The 22,033-nt window shown below is 36.7% G+C and overlaps 2 protein-coding genes across 2 annotated transcripts; both read left to right on the plus strand.

The window, feature by feature from the left end:
* The first annotated feature begins 11,053 nt into the window (after positions 1-11,053).
* Positions 11,054-12,426, plus strand: LOC134266274 (uncharacterized). Its single transcript, XM_062748489.1, has 2 exons — positions 11,054-11,096; positions 11,231-12,426. Exons 1-2 carry the CDS (start codon positions 11,054-11,056, stop codon positions 12,424-12,426), a joined length of 1,239 nt encoding a protein of 412 aa, XP_062604473.1.
* Positions 12,427-12,462: 36 nt separating this feature from the next.
* On the plus strand, positions 12,463-13,242 carry LOC134266275 (uncharacterized). The gene has a single exon (XM_062748490.1). It carries the CDS (start codon positions 12,463-12,465, stop codon positions 13,240-13,242), a length of 780 nt encoding a protein of 259 aa, XP_062604474.1.
* Positions 13,243-22,033: the final 8,791 nt, after the last annotated feature.

Here is a 22,033-nt window from a genome sequence, read left to right on the forward strand (position 1 = left end):
TTTGATCCCACAGAATTGATAGAGTCTCTCACAGCTGTTTTCCTGTTATTCACACCGAGTCCCCTGTTTCCTGTCTGAACTGGCTGTGGATGCATGTGAATACAAATCCAGGGTCGTTTCAGATAATACTCTGTTCACGAATGAATTCACTGAACTCTCTAAAGGGAGGAAAAGCCACCTTGTGTCTGTTCTTATATTTCACGGCTGTCTCTCCATTTTGACTGCAGAGATGGCGGTAACTTTGCGACAATAGGCGTTGTACCAGAGGAAGTGTTAAAGTACGATAACAAGTCTCTGAGCTGTGGGTCCTCCATCGCTGACTCAATCTCTGAGAGAATATCCGAGGATACGTAAAGTTTCTCCTTTTCTCTAACACCGATTTTTGGAAAGTTTTCAGTTTCCGCTTTAGTGCAGCTTCTATCACTTGTGGGCTGCCATACCGATCATTTAGTCGATTCCATATACGAACGAGTCCTCTCTGATGATCTGTTGGATTCGATGATCTAACGCTTATTGCCTGAGCAGTAGAACTAGGGCCCAAGTATTTCACGAGCAAGTCCAATTCTTCTGATGCGCTAATGTCAAGCTCCTTCATCACTGATTTGAAACTGTGTTTCCAAGCTAGGTAGTTTTCAGGTCGGTCATCAAACTTAGAAAGTCTTGTAAGAACAAGATCCTTTTTAAGAAGGAATTTTGCAAAGTCCGAACACTGATCTACATGACGAGCTCCTGTATGTTGCGTATGATCTACTTCGGGAGGAAGCAGATTCCTATCAAACGCTGAGGTAGGTTCTGGAGAATAATCCCATGAACGAACGGTGTCTTTCCATCCTTGTTCTGGTAGACAAGGTGCTTTATGAGTGTCGATAAGTCTGTTATCTTGTGTGTTAGCTCGTAAAGGTACGTAGTTTGACGATGCAACTTTTGGTCGATCTGGAAAGAGTTCTCTCGCAGATGGGTCTGTTACCAATGGCTGTGCAGGGTGATAGGTGAGTCCATCTCTAATACGTTTAGGCGCATGTGGCTCCACGTGTCTAGGAACGAATGCTGGTGTCTCAGCTGATAAATAAACTGACTGAATGTTCTCCTCTTCAGCTTTCACAGATGTTGGCATGTAATCGCTCGAACACCACGAACTAACATCTGTTAAATTCTCTGAACTAGTAGTCCTGTCCTTAGCATACATTTCTTCAATAGCACGTTTTTCTGCCAAAAGATCAAGGTCCATCTTGATTAATTGCTGTTTATATATGATTTCAGCTTGAGCTTTCTTCAATGCAGTTTCCTCATCTGCATATTTCAGATGGATTTTGGCGAGTTCCGCGCTTACGGAGACGTCCGACATGATGCGTGAGCTGCGTACAAAGTCTTTCACTGTAAAGCCCGAGTCAGTACACTTCAGGGGTCGACACTAACTTTTAAATCATAGTTTTCATCAGGGCTAGCCATTTCTAATTTCTAGTAGCCCTGTTCATGTGTTAGTTGTCCAGCAACCGAAGGCTGGTGGCTGAGTCGCGAAGCGACGAGGGGGGTAGGTGCGGGAGGGGGTTTCCCCCTCCTGCTGGTGGGGGTACGGGGGGCCTCCCCCGGGAAATTTTGAAAATAGAGATGCCAAATCCTGCATTCTGGCTGTATTTTGGGTAAAAATTATATGTCACCGTATGATTGTACCTTAGACATTTTTCTATTCGAAGTTCACATATATAATCATTTAGGATATTTCGAATCACCTTTAAATTTTACAATTTTGACATACAAAAATAATAATTATGATGATAAAACAGGTTTGAAAATAGATTTAATAATTATTAGATACATTATGTGTAATTGATAATTATATTTGTTGCTCTGAGTGAGTACTTAGTAAAATTCTTAGTAGCCCTGCAGGGCAAGTTTAAAGGCATGTTTGGTAGCCAGACCTCAATATTCAGTTGTCCCGGGCCAGCGGGCTACCGTTAGTGTCGAACCCTGCACTTGTGTTGACAATGCTTTATTCGAGTGCGTCATGCACAGTATCTATAGGCATCTATACATACAAATAGTGAAAGCTACAAAAAACAGAAAAGAATCATAAGCTAACAGCCCTAAATTGATGGACAATAATTATCTCGACATTATGAATGATGAAATATGGCGCGAAAAAGTTCGCATGTGCGAAGTACTAGTTTGACATTAACAGCAGATCTACATCAATATTTATCACTGGCATTATCAAATACATGTAATAATTCAATCCTTTATACCAATAAAAGAACAAACTTACACTTTGATGGGCTCCAAATAACCGAAAATGTTATGAAAAAACTGCATAAACAACATGAGCCCTCTTGGGCGGAAGTGCATTAATTCAATTAGTTCGTACCGAAAACGATTAAGTCGTACCAAAAATATTCTTGAACATTACAACAAATGATATAAAATCGGACGAGTTTGTGACGTCATAGAAACAAAAATAGTCCATGAACTCCTTTGAAATTATAATATGTTCTGTTAATTCATTTTTTAAATACAATTTATGGAATTCAGCACATTTCCAGAATTTTCAAAATTTGACTTTTGTGGGGGCAAATATATGCAATATACCGCATTTAGTTCGTTATTTACTTATTGAATACAAAGTAGTTAGTGCGTATAATAAACATAAGCATGTATTTATACAAATAAAAATTGCTGTGTCTTAATATATACCTATTGAATTTTGATATAATATAATTATATATAAATTGCAACTTCTACGAAAAAAAAATGAATTTATTTATGCGTACTCTCACTTGACATAGGGTATCCACCAGTTCTTTTACTAGATGTTGCATCGTGGACTTTTTCTCCTCTGTAATTGAGGTAGGTCTGTTTCTGCCTCCATGTCTGAATTCTCGGGAGAGCTCTCATCATGGCTTGGTGCTGTCCTTCGAGCAGCCTGGGACAGAGACAGTTCGCTTGATGAAGAAGGCTGCTGTACTCTCCTTGAATCCACTTGCCTGGGACAGAGACTCGTGTAGTTCGCTTGACAAAGAAGGCTGACATCTGAATTAGATTTATATATGAGTACCATTCTGTGTAGTGCTATAAATATTTTTTTTTCAATAACACACAAAAAAATATTAATTGAATAAAAGAAACAGGAAAATAATTTAAATCACCACTGTTCATTTTTACTTTAAATCATTTAGCTTCAATTTGGAAAAAAATTATCCCCCTTCCTCCAAGGTCTAAAACACCCCAGGCGGCAATTCCAAACAACGTTTTTAAAGGATGGCCCCAGATATATTTGTTATTGTTTGTTTGTATCGTGACATAAATAAAAAAAATTACCTGTACAGTCCCATGTTCCAAGGTTCCCCGTTTCCACATGTTGTGAGGTTCCAGTAGGTGATCTTGGGGGAAAATCAAAGCTGTAGGTCTGGGTAGAAACTCACTTTGGAGGTATTGCACGCATTCAAGAGTCCAAGATTAATCCTTGCACAACAGAAACAGTTAAAAGTCCAAGTCCAAGAAAGTGGTCACTTCGTTGCAAACTGAAGATCACATAATTACCAGCACTAAGATTGTAATCGGAGTCACTTATAGATCACATGATTATTAGCACTAAGATTGTAATTGGAGTCACTAAAAGTTAAAGATCACATAATTACCAGCACTAAGATTGTAACTGGAGTCACTAAAAGTTAAACTACTAAAGTTGGAATTCATTGCTGCAGGAATGATCACTTTTCGGACCAATGCAATCGGAGATGAAACAAATATATGTTTCCGAAGCACAGGGAAAAGTCAATACTCACGCAAGACGAAGGGTCGATCCCTAACAAAAAAATACTATAGTTAACTATAGTTTACTATAGTTAACTATAGTGATAACTTTGACACTTTGAAAACTTTGATTTACTACAGTGATAACTTTGACACTTTGAAAAACTTTGGCGAAAACTTTGACACTTTGAAAAACTTTGGCGAAAACTTTGACACTTTGAAAAACTTTGGCGAAAACTTTGACACTTTGAAAAACTTTGACGAAAACTTTGATACTTTGAAAAACTTTGGCGAAAACTTTGTCACTTTGAAAAACTTTGGCGAAAACTTTGACACTTTGAAAAACTTTGGCGAAAACTTTGACACTTTGAAAAACTTTGGCGAAAACTTTGACACTTTGAAAAACTTTGACGAAAACTTTGACACTTTGAAAAACTTTGGCGAAAACTTTGATACTTTGAAAAACTTTGACGAAAACTTTGATACTTTGAAAAACTTTGGCGAAAACTTTGATTCTTTGAAAAACTTTGGCGAAAACTTTGATACTTTGAAAAACTTTATCAAAAACTTTGATACTTCGAGAAACTTTATCGAAAACTTTGACACTTTGAAAAACATTAACGAAGTCTCTGATACTTTGTAAAACTCAATCGAAAACTTGGATACTTTTAAAAACTTTATCAAAAAATTTAACACTTTGAAAAACTTTGTCGAAAACTTGGATACTTTAACACTTTGAAAAACTTTATCGAAAACTTTGACACTTTAACAATTTTATCGAAAACTTTGAAAAACTTTATCAAAAAGTTTGATACTTTGAAAAACTTTAATGAAAATTCTGATACCTTGAAGAACTTTGGCGAAAACTTTGACTCTTTGAAAAACTTAGGCGAAAACTTAAACACTTTGAATGAAAAACTTTATCCAAAACTTTGACACTTTAAAAACTTTATCGAAAACTTTGAAAAAATTTATCGAAAAGTTTGATACTTTGAAAAACTTCGAAAATTCTGATACTGTGAAGAACTTTGGTGAAAACTTTGACTCTTTGAAAAACTTTGGCAAAAACTTTGACACTTTGAAAAACTTTGGTGAAAACTTTGACACTTTGAAAAACTTTGACAATAACTTTGACACTTTGAAAAACTTTGGCGAAAACTTTGACACTTTGAAAAACTTTGGCGAAAACTTTGACACTTTGAAAAACTTTGGCGAAAACTTTGACACTTTGAAAAACTTTGGCGAAAACTTTGACACTTTGATAAACTTTGGCGAAAATTTTGACACTTTGAAAAACTTTGACGAAAACTTTGACACTTTGAAAACTTTGACGAAAACTTTGACACTTTGAAAAACTTTGGCGAAAACTTTGACACTTTGAAAAACTTTGACGAAAACTTTGACACTTTGATTTACTAAAGTTAACTATAGTAAACTATAGTTAACTATAGTTAACTATAGTATTTTTTTGTTAGGGATGATTTTAACTAAAAGAGGTCTCGGCGTTGTAAAACGAGCTCTGTATTTTCAATATAAATCAATTGTACTGACGTGCAGGATAACACTACGTGACTGACTGCTTGAATCAAAACGTACAAATGTGAAAACAGTTACATCATCGGACAAGCATCCAGTGTATACATGAACCGTTATCCTTGCACAATAATCCAAACTGCACCTGAGAGAGACCTGATCCATTGAAGAATGTTAAAGAAATGCATGCTGCTTAATATATTATGTAAAGACGATAAAGCGTGAATTTATTAACAGAGTTGTTAACAGTTATATGTTCTACTGATTCATCAGTAAAATGAAATTTCATAAAAACAACTGTGTGTACGTGGATGTTGGAAGGAGGGGGGGCTATATTGGAAAAGGGGCGGGGTTAGGCTTATGGTCGTGTGTACGAGACCATTAGATGGGATGTTAAACAATTTTTACTGCTGTACTATTTCTTGCAACAACATTTCGTTGCTAGTGTGAGTGAACTTTTGAAAATGGTTTTTTGGTCCCGCTGCTACAAGTTTCTTGTACTTTTTAAAAAAGAATTTTTGTTGTTTATGTGAGTGTACGGTGAGATGTCTTGTCCCATTGTCTACGTAAGAAAAGCAACTTCATGATGAGATTTCATCAAGTCGTGATCGAAGTGTAATTATATTGTTTACTAAAAATGTTGTTTACCTACAAAATGATCAAATAAGCATCTTGTAGAGTGTACAGAAAAAAGTTTGCTGGTGGGGTGATTATTTATGCAAAGGTTTCTCTACTGTTATCCAATTTTTTTAAGTAAACAAATTGAAAAGAAACAATTTATATAAAACAGTTCAGGGACATTTATACTATATAAAAGGGGTATTTTTTTCTCAATTTTTATTTTACGATTGCGTGCGTATAATTCTATTATCAGATGTTTGAAAGAGAAGACAGAAGTAACAGAAGTATTTAGTTCATGTAAAATAAAGTACAAAATACCAAAGAGGACAGATGAGAATGTTTGAGTGTATATTGATATGCCTTTATTCTGGAACAATTCCCCGACATATTTTCTTCAACAGGTGGCGTTTCTGAGGGTCGGGCGCATCAGTAGATTCTGGAAGTATGAAGAAAGAGACGTGATATAATATACATTCAATCCTCCTTCTGGATGAGACGGTCAAGGTTGATTTTTCCAGTTTTTCTTTTTTTCAAATGGGTTGTCGCATTGTAGGCAAATACAAAGGTCCGAGCAGAGCTTGTTACTTTTACAACAGGGACATCTGCTTATAATGCACAACTTCAAGTCTCCATCAGCAGATTTTGGTTTGGATTTTCAACAGCGATATTTAACATGCGTTTCATTTCCCTCAAAATTTCTGATTCAGTTTGTATGTTTTTGTTTCATCATGTTTTTCACCTGTGGATTTCTCGATACTACTAACGGCACTGTTATGTCTAGGACCTCAATGGTTGTAAGCAATGAACAATGGATTGGAAATATGTTCATTTTGGTTTTCTATTCTACTTCAATTTCACTCCTGGGTGTGATCACACATATAGGGATGCATAGGAAATTGCACAAAGCAGTCATAAGGAAATCTCCTAAATTACCTTCAAATGTGTCAGATGCTCTGAATATCTGAATGTTTGGTAAAGTATCATCTTCTGTGAAGAATCTATTGTAACTCTGATGGTTTTGAGTTATTTCTTCTGCAGTATATTACCTCAACGTAAAACGGAGGACATCAATATCGGAAACTGTACAACAGTTGACCAATGATGTGTGAGGTAGATGATAGAAATATTTTGTAATGCATATGCTTTGAAAAAAATAAAGTTTCCATCATCAGATCTTACATCCGAATTGAAGATTTTATCTTTTCATCCAGTCATTGGCATTTTCTACAGGTTTCACTGCCATTTTGAGAGTCCCTGTTAATCCAGTTTCACTAGGGAAGCTCTCTTCAGAGCTTTCTGTTTGTCGTCCATAATTTGCATTTGTATTTCCCAAAAGAAAGTGTATAGTGCAGATCGTATGACATCAATACTAGTAATATATTTTTGTCTCCAATTAAGTTCATATTCTTACCAATGATGAGGGTAATAAATCACGCTAATATTGTTTTATCATGTCAAGTTTAACAATCAGAGTAAAAGTAAAAATATTAGGATCTTCACTCAGGAAGATGCAATGCAATGCACAAACTGTATTCTGCTTAAAAGTATAGGGAAAATGAAACATTGAATTTCAATTGGCTGAAAAATGTACTTCTCCACTTTATATTCAATTTTTTATTACATATCTTACCCAATCGTGAAGAAATAATAAATACTAAATAAATGATATACGAAATATGCCAAGATGCACTGAGTGTGTGGAATGCCCTGTAGAACTTGTTCTGTGGTTCGCTGCCACATAGCCTGGGCTGAAGGAATTCCAAATACCAGTCGGTTATATAAATACAGCCCTTTGTGAGTGTTGATCACGAGAAGTTGTTTCGATGCTTCATCAAGCTCCATCTGGTGCTATGCTTGTGTAAGGTCGATTTTGGAAAACTTCTTTCCTCCAGAGAGGTTTGCGAAGATGTCGATTTTAGGCAACGGGTGTTCATCAACCTTCAATACCGGGTTGACAGTGACTCTGTAATCCCCACATATGCGAATGTCACCATTCTTTTTCAGGGCTGGAACAATGGGTGTTGCCCAATCACTGTGCGCCACAGGTCTTATTATTCCCTCGTTTTGGAGTCGATCTAACTCCTTCTCTATCTTTGGCCGCATTGCGTATGGTACGCTTCGCGTTTTTAGATACTTAGGGTGTGTGGTGTCCGTAAGGGTTAGGTGGGCCTTAATGTCATCATCGTTAACGTATAGAACATTTCCTCTCGGACAATAACCCCCCCCCCTTCCCACAGTTTTGTTCGGTCATAATTTACACACTGATTGACGTAAGCCAGATTCTTCCTTAATTTCTCGATCTTGACAGGACAGCGCATGGGACTAGTCGGCAGCGTTGTCCTCTCCTCCAAGACACCTGATCCTACATTAAATGATTTAAATGTCCGTTTTTGTTCCGTTCCTTGATTTGATTGGATTAATATACCTGAGTTTGAATACTGTTCGTGATTACCATGAATTGAATTGATACCTTATTTTCATCAGCTAATTTGATTTTCCACTTTTGTGGATAGGAAACCATTGGTTATGCACTATTTTTATAGCATAAAATTATAACCTTAAAGACCCAATTTTTTACCGTACGGTTACCTGAAGAGGGGAAGTGGTCAATGTAACAGTGGTGTTTTTGTCCAAAATATTCAATATTTTTTATTCTTCGTATGTTAACAAAATTTAATTGTTAGACAGATTTCTTTTCAGAATCGACCAATATAAAATATCTTCAAATTTTCATTACGTATATATACAGACGCTATCTAGAGAAAATTCGAGCATTAATACTGACATCAATTTCTGTGCAACATCGAGCGGGTTGTAGCCATAGTACAAAATAAAACTACGCTGTGCCGTTTATTAGTGCTGAATATTTTCCTTATATTCCATTTCTTTAAAAAATAATTTAATTCGTCGGATTTGGACTTCTAATTACGGCAAATAGAGCCGGTTTCTGTGGACGCGGTCTTTTTTCTACAGATAAACGTGGACGATATAACACTTACAAGTAACAAACAGCAGTGACGATAGAAAAGAAATATGTTATTATGTCAATGTTTTAATAATCTACTTTCAATTTTTTTTTTAATGAAATACAAGCATATTGGAGTTCTCTGCGTGTATACTATGCGGGTACATGAAAGCGTTTGACGCGTGACCAGGTAATTGTTTTCAAAACATGCAAACTCAGATTATCGGTAAGCACAGGTTGCTGACCTGTCAATCAATTCAGAAGCTATTGTTTTTTTAATGATTGACAGGCAGTAAATTATTGATCTTGAATCAGGTAGATTTTGGGGGCGTTAACATAAAATTGGGTGTTTAAAAAAGTAGTAGTATCAATTCTATGATTAGTTTTTTAACATGGAATTCCTTGGATTTAAATTCATGCAGCATTTCCTCTGCCATATTCGACTACATTGCTTTTGAGGATTTTTCCAAATTCTTTCTGCAATCATGTTCTTTTGGATTCTCTTTATCCACAGCCTTATCACAAAATCGACACTGTTTACAGCGAACAGCATAACTCAACAATTTTCCAGTATTTACTCTCATCATAATTCTATGACCTGAAATTAAAAAAAAAATTAGTATAACTACATTTACAAACAGTTAAACATGCATAATATCAAAATTGCAATAAAAGTTGGAACAAAAAAAGTATTTTAAATTCACACCAGATTAACTAACATAGTCCCTTCCACTTCCCCTGGTTTGCCAGCCAGCATTAAAGGATACGGCCTGGTCATCTTCACTCTGACAACTGAAAATGAACAAACATTTCTCTCAAATAAAGCAGGAAAGGAAAATATGTATGTATAGTTTAATTTGATGCATTACAAAGTATAACTTTCATGTAATAAACGTAGATGATACTATAATTATGTATTTTTTTTACTTCTGTACCAAAACACTTTTGACATATATTTCTTTTACCTTCTACTTTCAGCTGCAATTGCATCACCACATGTCTCAGTAGCAACTGCTTCAAATGCAGATCCTGCCTCTCGTTCCCTTCTCTTTAGGGTGGTTGGGGAATATTAGGGAGTTCCAAGGCAGCCAGTAAATTGTTGACGATACTCTCACCAATACCGCAGAATATATACATTCAGAAATTGAACCTATCATGCAGGAAACTATTTCTGCAAATAGAACGGACTTTCTAAAAAAAATCAAAGAAGAAAAACAACAAAATACTGTGCCCAACGTTCTGGTCACCAAGTTTAACCCATGTATAAAAGGGTTAAGGAAACGACTTATGAAATATTAGGATTGCATACTAGATGGTGAAGTTTGCAAAGAATTATGCACATCAACCTCTATGGTGGCATACAGCAAACACAAGAATATAGGCGATCTTATCATTATGTCCAAATTAAAATGAAATAAGATTCAAGGAATTTAAATGATTTTTGCATAAGATGAACCCCTGTTGATGGCAGACCTTATCATATATATGTAATGACATTTGTTATTGATACTGCCGAAACACTCTTAATTAATTTCGAAATATGAGCAACTGACCAAATGCTTCATTAACAGTGTCGGGTTGTTTTAAGTTTAAGACATGTCGGGATGTGTAGGTGCCGTCATTTTTGTTTTTGATTTTTTTTTTGGCACCTGGTTAGGCAAAAATAAGTATTCATAAATGTCTCTATCTCATAGTGAGTGATCTTGAATGGCAACTTCAGTATGACCATGAAATGTTTTTGTTTACTGAGTTCACACTTCTCTCGCGTTCGACCCTGTTGGGATCTATGGACACAAACTAAGAGCGTCACTCAAAGTAACACAAACGCACACATCCAAAATGTCCTGAACAAGAACTGCTTACAGGTGTCCGGATGGTGGTTTCAATTGAACCTTGTGAGTGGTTGAAGAACTTCGAGGATGGTCAGCTACAGTATCGTATTTGTCCATAATCCTCACCACAGCCAGGAAGAAATCACCCCTTCCATCAACATTTAATTTGATGAAAGTCTCCACCTTTCCAAACGATACTTCCTTAAACGTTTTATTGTATTGTTTTATCTAGTGGTGGACTTAAAGTCAAGAAAAAGAAATACAAGTAGAAATATTCTCTAATTTGTACGTAGAAATCACACCAACGAAGCTAACAGTGGTATATATGTAACAATGGTACTAAGGTCAGACTAAAATGAATCTAAGTAGCACAGGAAACACATCTGAAATTGACAGAAGTATTGACAGGCCTATTTTTGCATTCTGTGCAGACGTTTAAGGTTGTGGGACATAAATGCTGGTAACAGTGGATTCTGAGAGGACAACTTGAAATCCTTTTACTTATAAAATATATCTTTTATTTGATCGGAAGTAGCTGCATGTGCTTACCTGAGAGGTAGAACCGTGGATGAGAAGATCTCTGTAGGATTCGTATTCGGCAAATGTAAAGTTGCACCAAAAAGTGGACACACGATTCCAAGATTGGAACTCTGTGCTGCCGTCCTAGCCGTGGAGCTTGGTGAGATGCTTTCAAAAGAACTTGACTTACCCTTAGAGGACATCAGGTATTACTCTGACAGCAAAGTAGTGCTGGGGTATCTGTCAAATGAGCGCCGACGTTTTTATGTATATGTATGCAACCGTGTGTCTAGGATACGTAAGAGTTCTTCTCAACACCAATGGAATTATGTAACAACAGATGAAAACCCTGCTGATCAAGGAACTCGTGGACTTTTGCCAGAACAACTCAGTGATAGTTTGTGGTTAAAGGGACCAGACTTCCTCAAAGTAAATACAAACAATTTCCAGAATGAGACATTTTCTTTGGTGAACCCAGATCAAGATAGTGAAGTACGACCAGAGATAGTGACCCTTAAGACTGTCTCAGTATCAACCAAGCCATTTTTAGGAACATCACGTTTCAGTCGTTTTGGTAGTTGGCTGAGCCTTGTGAGGGCCATTATCTTCATCAAAAAATGCATCAGGAAGAAAGCAGGGAAGGTGGATGAAATATCTCGTCGAGAAACTGAGATGATGATCATTAAAGAGGTTCATCAACAGTATTATCAGAAAGAACTATGCGCATTACGTGCAGGAAAACCCCTTCCAAGAGACAGTACAATTCTGACTCTGTCTCCTTACCTTGATGACGGCTTGCTGCGAGTTGGTGGACGAATCAAATTGTCGGACTTACCTGAAGGGGAGATGACACCCATCCTTATACCTGGCAAGAGCCATGTTGCCCGACTATTGGTGCATCATCATCATGAGAAAATCTACCACCAAGGGCGTCATCTGACAGAAGGTGCTATACGAAGTGAGGGCCTATGGATCTCTGGAGGGAAACGCTTCGTGTCATCAATCATTCATCACTGCGTGACCTGCCGCAAGATGAGAGGGAAGCCATTATGTCAGAAAATGGCTGACATTCCTAAAGTCCGCCTTACAAGGTCAACACCCTTCACCTTTGTTGATGTGGATGTTTTTGGCCCTTGGAGTGTCATCACGAGACGAACAAGAGGGGGCAGCGCAGACTCAAAACGTTGGGCAGTGTTGTTCACCTGTTAGTATAGTAGAGCAGTCCACATCGAGGTCATTGAGGAGATGACCTCGTCTTCTTTCATCAACGCCTTAAGAAGGTTTGTTGCAGTTCGTGGTGCGGTCTCTGAATTCAGGTCAGATAGAGGGACTAACTTCGTAGGGGCTGCTGCTGAGCTGCAGATGAATGTAGTGAACGTGGAAGACCACAGTCTGAAGACATTTCTAGCGCACAAGAGGATTGTATGGAGGTTTAATCCTCCCCACGCATCCCATTTTGGAGGCACATGGGAAAGGATGATAGGCATTGCCCGTCGCATCCTTGGGGCAATGCTTATGGATACCAAACATGGGAAGCTGACTCATGAGGCTTTGACGACCTTTATGGCAGAGGTCATGGCTATAATGAATTCAAGGCCTTTGGTGCCTATGTCAACAGATGTTGAAGCACCATTCGTTCTATCGCCACAGAATTTACTGACACAGAAAACTCATGAAGTACCAAGTGAATTCCAGGATCTTGATGTCAAGGACATGTACCGAAGTCAGTGGAAAATGGTCCAGGTTATGGCTAACACTTTCTGGAAGCGATGGAAAACCGAGTTCCTTTCCACGCCACAACCTCGGCAGAAATGGCAGGATTCAACGGACAATCTTAAGGATGGGAATGTAAAGAAATGCAAAGAAAGTGCGCGCAATGACTGGCCAGTAGGTATCATAAACCGTGTATTTCCAAGTGAGTCGGACGGTCGGGTACGCAAAATCGAAGTACGTATCATCAAGGAAGGAAAGCCATGCGTCTTCATCAGGCCCGCTACGGAAGTGATTCCATTAATTACTGTGTAACCATGTAGTACACGAACTTGATTTACATGTAACGTTCTTTGTGTATACCATGTTTTGATATTTTTGTTTAACATGTATTTTCTACATACAAGTAGTATTTTTTGTGCTATCAGTGTAAATGTAGGGCAGAGTTTGTAAAGAGTGATAAATCAGACGGGGAGTGTAGTGTTACATGAAATTGAGTTGTTTCCCTTTGATAGCTTTCCGGATTGAATCCGTTATCTGTTTGATTTTTACATACTATTTCCGTTTGAGTTTTGTGTACGGCATGGCGCCCGCATCAAATCTGCAAGCTTTATGTCATGTTTGGCTGTTTTAGTCCCGCATAGAGTAAGTTTTTCTTGTTTATTATATGTCTTAGTGATTTATTATAAACCTTGTGCAAGTTAAAGATGTATGCATTTGTAGTATGTGTGGAATTTTATGAAACATGATTCGGTACTTTTGTCTAAATTTAGAAACGGTAGCTAATGTCAAGGTTACGGCGCACATGGTCTTTGTATGTCACGTACTCAGTCGCATAATTCATGTACGACAGATTATAAGTATTGTCAATTCGAATTATCTAATCAAAACATTAAGTCTCATTACATATTAAGTTTAGCAATTTGTTTTTTTTACAAAATGTCATAAGAATCAAGTTTGTATTAAGAGAGATATTTTTATTGAGTCATTTATAGAATGAAACACATAGTGATATGTACTAGTCTGCCTGAGTTGCATTTATTGTGCTGTTTTACTTGATGTTTTTGTAACATTGTACTGTATAACTGTGTTGTTTATTTTTCAATTTCTTACTACAACATACATTTTCTATTCAACAATAAATCAAATGAAGAAAAGCACATTAGTTCTTCACTAAAAAGGCTTTACACAAACTAAGAAAAAAAGGAATATAACATTAGACTGTATAAATCGCATATAACTTATATGATCACTTTACTATAAAACAAATTAACAGAAGACCAAAAAAGACAAAAAAAATCACAGGAGCTTATATTTAGACAGAGATCGAATAACCGCTGGGCTGGCCTCAGAGGGTTCTCGGGGTTTCTCTTATTTGTTCCCAATGCCAAATTCTACAATCAACTCGGTCTCTTCCTCTTCATCGTCGTCCATTGGAGCCAACGCCACTACATTGTGGCGGCGGAGGCGATACAGTACACAAATGACGACAAATACAAGGGTGGGAGGACGATATACTGATGACGATAGATACAACTACACAAAAAAGAAAAGACGTAAACAAAGGATATAAAGCAACAATGGATAATAAAAGCGTGCATAATAAAATTTTTATGCAACTGAAACATTTAAACGCCTATATTGTCTTGTTTAAACTTGATATCGGTTCTTCGTATACATGAAATGGATGTATGAAATAAAAAAAAGTACCAGTTGAAGATTCATTTGGATCATCTTCATTCTGATAAATTGGATCATTTAAAGTAATCGAGTTTATCTGTAAACATTAACATGGGGTAAACACATGCTTTGAGTTAATTTACGCTTATTATTGATGCGTTTATAATGTTTTGAATAGTATTAAGGAAAGGCTACAACAGGTATGATTTAAAAATTATAATTGGGTCAAGGTCAAAGGTTCATATGAAAAATATCCTAAGTCATAGCTTGAGACCTTTCTTGACGTTAGGAATTAAAATTTGGAAGAAATTAAGACAACATTAAGCCTAAATACACTACATCAAATTATTTGACCTTGACCACTTTCTTCATTTCAGGTTATATTAAGAAAAAAAAAACAAGACCAGACCATAACTTAAGATCATTTTTGGCAATGCATTATCATTTTTTACCTTGATAGTAAAACTGCATTTGCAAATGTTGGTAAAGAAGGGGAAACGTGTTTTTGTTTTAAAAAAAACAGTACCCACTAGTTTAAAATGCTTTTGCGGGGTAAAAATTTCAACTTTTTATTAGATCTCTCTGAGAAATTCAAAGAACCTTAAAGCACATTGAGAGGAATATAATGAAAATTGTTGCATGAAAAGTTTTAATTTCAAGCTTCATTTTGAGACTCTTTAAATTAAATTGACAATTACAGAGTTGTCCTTCCTGGCTGAGGATCGGAGTCCTTTAAAGGTATGTTCTAATACTAAAAAAGTTCAAAAAAATATGTGTTTTCATAAAATGTAAGAACATTGCGGAAAAAACTGGTACTAATAATTTTTTTTTTTCAAAAATAATGATCGCTGTCCGTTGAGGAGCTTTGTGAAACTTATCCGAAGATTGAACCCACTGTGTCCATTTTTATTTCAACAGTCGCGTGCAGCACCAAAGTATAACATATACTTCAATAATGTAGTGTTTAGGCACAAGATTGGAAACATGATGAGTGCCATCAGTGAGGCAGAAGTACAGAGAGACGGCCGGCTCATTTACAGAGTAGAATGGATTTCTTACATGAATCACGTTTTTATTCTGATGAAAAAAATATTTTAAAACTATCAATATAAATGATAAGACACTGACAGTGAGTTTTTCAATCCTAATACCACGGTCCGATTTTGTCAGAATCAGAATTAATCTGGTACCGCGGCTGAATGTAAACAAACAGGCCAGTCTGGTTCCCTCTCCTGCTTTACCTCGTATGTGTTGAGAACTACGGTAACACTGCATATCAAAAATCCTTACGCTAAAAATCTATGTTCTTTGACTTATGAAGTTTTCAAAGTCATTACTACTAATGTTTATTTTATATAGATAAAACTTCGTTTTATTTTTGTTGGTTTATTTAGCGTTTGTATTATCTCAAAAGCGGTTGAGAGTAAGAACTATATTTTTGCACGTAACTTTAAAATGGCGACTACGCAGTACAGTTATGGTGCGCAATGGAAATATCGGCTAAATTTTGTATTTAAAAATGTATTCATAATCGGGATGGCGATTATTTTTAGTACATTATTTATATCGGATAATTGTAATTATGATTAATAACTACATATCGAGGACGATTATATTTTATATTTGGACTAGTCACGTGATGCGGCAGTCACGCGATTTTAGTACATTGACTTGAAGTATTGATGTTACATATGATGCCCGTCAAGCGAAAACCACCCTTATCTGCATTGTGACGTTATCGAGAAAATGAGCGCTAAAGTTAACGTAATAATTTCAAGGCGTGACGGCATAAAGCTGGTGTTCGCGACGTTTTCTTCTAGGTGCGTCATGTATAATTTCTGATGATGGAATTGTCTGTGAGTAGCATTTTAATTTGTAGATTTGTTCATTTGTTCAAAAATAATTTCGAACGTTATTTGTTTCTGATTAATTCATTAATTTAAAAAAAGAAAACACAGCAAAATGATTAGTGATAATTTCACCAGCCCCCGCATATTTCAATACATTATCAACCTTTGTAAATTGAAAGACCAGAGAGTTACAGTGCCGCCCATTTAAAAAAAAACTATATATTTATTGCAAACGAAAAAGTGCGATGATTCTCAACTTATTTATCCGTGTTTATAAAACTGTAATCTCAAAATATTATTTAAAGTTTAGTTACTAACATATTCTTTCACTGTTTCCACAACAAAACATTTCTTACAATTGTTGTTAAATAATAGCTCCCATGGCCCTGACATTGAGATAATCGAATATTTAGTCTATTTACCGATAACCTGCCATTTTAGTTTTCAATCCAATTCAATGTCAGCTACAAGAGTACTAGATACAGTAAGGAATCGTTTGAAATCTAGTTTTTTGTGATTGATGAGATAAGAATGTAATAGAGTTGATCCAGAACAAAATAAATATACAATTTTTTTTCAATGGGTTGCGTTGTAGCTCGCCTAGCTCTCTACAGTATATTTTTTTCGGAGAGCTACGGTTCTTTAGCTAGATTTGAGTTTCGGTAATTTTTCTATATTCACTTTATCATGTTTATAAACAAAAAACAAAACAAAAACGGATAACCCACATAATTATCGTAGAAATAAATAAAACAAAATTTTATATGATTCACTGAACCGAAAAGAATAATTCTTATTCAATACTTATTCCTTCCTTTCTTCATAAGTTATTTTCCATTCTTTTTTTTTTTTTAAATATTTCAGAAACATTCCTTAACATTTAAAAATTCAAAATTAATTTTCATACCATAAAACGCAAGATTACATTTTAAAACATGAAATGACAGAGACCTTCCAATAGCAGAACTTATTTTTTTTTATTTGTAATTTTAGGAGCTAGACAATTTACATTCGGAATTTTTTCCGGCAAGAAACTCATGTCCGTCAAATCAAAGCACTGACGCAAATTCCGATAACAGTGATATCGATGAGAGTGATTCAGAAACACAGTTACATCTTGAGGCTATGTGGTATATGGCATAAGTTCGTATTTTGGAATGGTATAGTGCTTAGCGGGCACACATGGTCAATATATAGCCGGGTGTCAGAAAGACACAAATTGGTGGACGGGAGCATGATTTTACTGCATGTACGCATAAACTTTGTCACTCAGGACAAGATATAGGTACATTAAGACGTCACATTTTGGTTAATCATATTTTGCTAGAGATGATTAGTTCAGTTTCGTGAGATGATGTTATTTTTCTTGAGATGATTAGTTCAGTTTTGTTAGAGGATGTTAAAAAGTATTTGAATTTGTACACAATACAAGATTTTCCTTTGAGCTGTTTGGTTTAAGCATTAAATGCTCGATTGGGTTATCTTTTGCTGCCCTAGGTGTCAGACATTCTTATGTAGCGTTGTCCCTGCGCTTTGAAAAAAAAATTATATATATTCGTTTGCATTTTTTCTACATCTTATTTTAGAGAACTTTTTAAAGTTTAATTTAACTAACAAGGAAAATAAATAATCCACATATAAATAAACGTTGATTAGATTAATGTCGGTGTATGCATTTAATTGTGATAGATTTTCAAACCCCTCTTCAGTCTTACCAAGGTAATGGTTCTACTGGTGGGCGATGGTTATAAACATATTTGATTTATTTATACTTTTAGAATAACTTGAAATGCCTCCTCCAGTTATTCTGAAACGACGCCATACGTTAGTCGGAAAGAACATCTTACCGGTCGTAGAAAAGGTCAAGAATTATTCCGGCCAACGGCTTAATTTTGCCAAACTAAAATCTACTATGCCTATTGAAGAACTTTCTGGGGGTGAATTGGCCCAGAAGTTTAAGGATCTAACCAGCGAAAAGGCCTGCGATATCCTGGAGATGGCCACAAAGGAGATATCAGCAGAAAATCTCAGAGTTCTACTACATTTTGCGAACGAAACTGGAGCTCCGGACGGACAACATTTGACAGAGAATAAGGTAAATTAATGCCTGACAGAGATATTGATCTAAAACAGAAAGGGAATTTTCAGTACTTCGAACAACCATAAGAAATATAATGCTATTTTGGATAGTTATACCTTATTAATAGTAATAACATGAATAAAATTATGTATTCTATTATGTAGAAGTTAGATTTTGTAACATATGGGGTCTTCTTCAGGATGAAGATGGCGAAGACGAGGACGAAGGTGAAACCAAAGAAAAAGAAGAAAGCCAACGACAAAGAGGAGGACCTGCAAGGCTTAAAACAAAAGGTACGCCTTATTGCTTCACAGAATAAACATAGCAAAGCTCTTCTGCTCCTAACTTTAGAAGAATTAGCTGCAAAGGTAAATCCTTGAATCATGAGGATGCAGATACGTTTGAGGAACTGTCAAGACAGGCGACGAGAAACCAAGGGAAAACTAGATATCATTGAGATGGTGGCCATCTCAAAGGGCCCCGCATTCAACAATGAACATGAAAATGTAAGGTCGTTTAAAAGGGATTATTTTGAAGAGGACCATTTGTGTTATACAGTAAAAGTCATTTAGTTATCTTGTATCCCGAGTTATATAAATTTACTGGAATTAAAGGCAAAGAATTATGCACCAAACAAAGATTTTAAACAGAAAGGGTAGTTCTGACCATGACCTAGAAACTTCGACCAAGGTCATTGCAAATCCATTTACCAGTGGATCTATATGACTGAAGTAATAACCAGATTGGGCCAACGAGAGAGAAAATATACTCCGGACTAGGATTTTTCATATAATTCTGCTATGACCTTGAGCTTTGACCTAGAAATCTGGTTCAAGGTCACTGCACACCGGTTACTCAAATGCACTCTGTGGGTGAAGTATGAGGCAGTTTGGGCCAAGGAGAAAGAAGATATGCTCCAGACAAGGATTTTCATATAATTCTGATATGACCTTGACCTTTGACCTAGAAACCTGGTTCAAGGTCACTGCACACCGGTTACCCAAATGCACTCTGTGGGTGAAGTATGAGCCAGATTGGGCCAAGGAAAGAGAAGATATGCTCCAGACAAGGATTTTTCATATATTTCGGCTATGACCTTGACCTTAAACCAAAAAACCTGGTTCAAGGTCACTGCACACTGGTTACCCAAAGGCACTCTGTGGGTGAAGTATGAGACAGATTGGGCCAAGGAGAGAGAAGATAAGCTTCGGACAAGGATTTTTCATATAATTCTGCTATGACCTTGACCTTTGACCTTGAAACCTGGTTCAAAATCACTGCACACCGGTTACCCAAAGGCACTCTGTGGGTGAAGTATGAGCCAGATTGGGCCAAGGAGAGAGAAGATAAGCTCCAGACAAGGATTTTTCATATATTTCGGGTATGACCTTGATCTTTAACCAAGAAACCTGGTTCAAGGTCACTGCACACTGGTTACCCAAAGGCACTCTGTGTGTGAAGTATGAGCCAGATTGGGCCAAGGAGAGAGAAGATATGCTTCGGACAAGGATTTTTCATATAATTCAGCTATGACCTTGACCTTTGAAACCTGGTTCAAGATCACTGCACACCGGTTACCCAAAGGCACTCTGTGGGTGAAGTATGAGCCAGATTGGGCCAAGGAGAGAGAAGATATGCTCCGGACAAGGATTTTGCATATAATTCAGCTATGACCTTGACCTTTGACTATGAAACCTGGTTCAAGGTCACTGCACACCGGTTACCCAAAGGCACTCTGTGGGTGAAGTATGAGCCAGATTGGGCCAAGGAGAGAGAAGATATGCCCCGGACAAGAGATCTCGGACGGACGGACGGACAGCCGGACGGACGGACGGACAGACTGATCACTAAAGGGCGCCCGCCAAGCGGGGCCCTAATTAATATAGTGTCACTTGCGTTGACCGTATTATGTGGTAAAGCGTCTGATATTATAACTAAAGGTCTGTCAAAATACATGAAAGAGAAAGAACAGGAAAAGGACGAAACCCAGCAGAAAAGACGAAGCGGGAATGGCAGTCCCCCTTAGCGAATGCATATCAGTATCAGCCGAATCCGATGCCTACTTTTACCAAACATATGGTTACCCCTACGCCTACAATGGAATGCGCCAGCCTAGACCTTCCTATGGGCGGAGACAGCAATCTACTATTATTTCACCCCGACAGCTTGGGCCGTGTCTGTTCTGTGATGGAATGGGGCACCTGATAAAGGACTGAGCAAAATTGAAAGCTATGAAACAACAGAAGTAAAATGTTCATTTTCATTGAATTGAATATGTGTTGCACGACTACTCTTTGGATTTAGCGAAACGTATTCAATCTATTTCAGAAAACATGTTAAGTACCAATTTTCAAGAAGTTTGTAGGAGCTTATTGTTCGATAGCACGTGACTTTAAATATCAACTTTATGTTTTTTAGTTTTGTCAAGTTAACTGGTTTTACTTCGCCTGATCTTGTATTGAAATAGGATAATGTTTATGTGTATAAGCCTTTCTTTCAAATAAACTACATATATGATGAAATCAAAATAAAGGAAAATAAAGACTGGTTACTTCATACACATGTATATCATTATCTGCAAGGTTCCTATGATCAGTCCGGAGATACTAATTCTCTAGTGAGTAAATCACGAGGACTGTGACTTTGGGCCTTGTTTCCTCCGAACTTGTCCTAGGGGTTCATGCTGAATTTTGTGTCTTACCTACTTTCAGAATGTAATGGTTGAATTAACATCAACTGGACAGCTGCCTGCATGGGAACAGAATATTGAATTTGACGCAGCAGCGATAGAAAGACAGGTAAGGCATGATCCCCGTATGGATAACTTCTGGGGGGAACGTGCCTCCAGACACAGTCTTTCCATCCGCAGAGGATGTAGCTAAGGGGGAATGTCCCAATCGATTCCACTCACAATTACCTATACGAGATCCCGAGTGTTGATAATGACCAGTGATTGACTTAGACTGAAGTTAGAGACAGACAACAAGCTGACGGAAGACATGAATTTATATAAGACTGAGCATGCGCATAAAACACAAGTACGAAGAAACATTTGTGACATAACAGAAATACATAAAACATCAACATCCCTTTTTCTTTAAAGAGCTTAAACAATTCAGACTTTTCAAATGATAAATTGATTATATGGACATACATTAAATACACTAAGACAGATTGAATTGACTAGAACACATTTGTAAGTTGTAACTGATTAGATTTGATCATCATTAGAACTAAACTTTGAATCTAATAAAAATTGTCTTCAAATAATTCTTTGTTAATTTCTTAACATCATCAGACAATGTTTGCTAAAATTAATCAAGTATCAAAATAAATTTAACAGTCAATAACGCACATAGTCTTTGAGCTTTTCTGGTTCCCTTCGAGCTCTTGCCGATCGACGCAATGGAATAGGTTCCGGTACAATATCTGCTTGAGATTGTTGTACGGTCTCATCTAGTGATTCGGAATTGTCAAGCGGTAAGTTGGTCATAGT

This window comes from Saccostrea cucullata, unplaced genomic scaffold (genome assembly GCF_032062105.1).
Source record: "Saccostrea cucullata isolate Sc308-1 unplaced genomic scaffold, CSIRO_AGI_Scuc_v1 ctg2133, whole genome shotgun sequence".
Taxonomy (NCBI): Eukaryota; Metazoa; Mollusca; class Bivalvia; order Ostreida; family Ostreidae; genus Saccostrea; species Saccostrea cuccullata.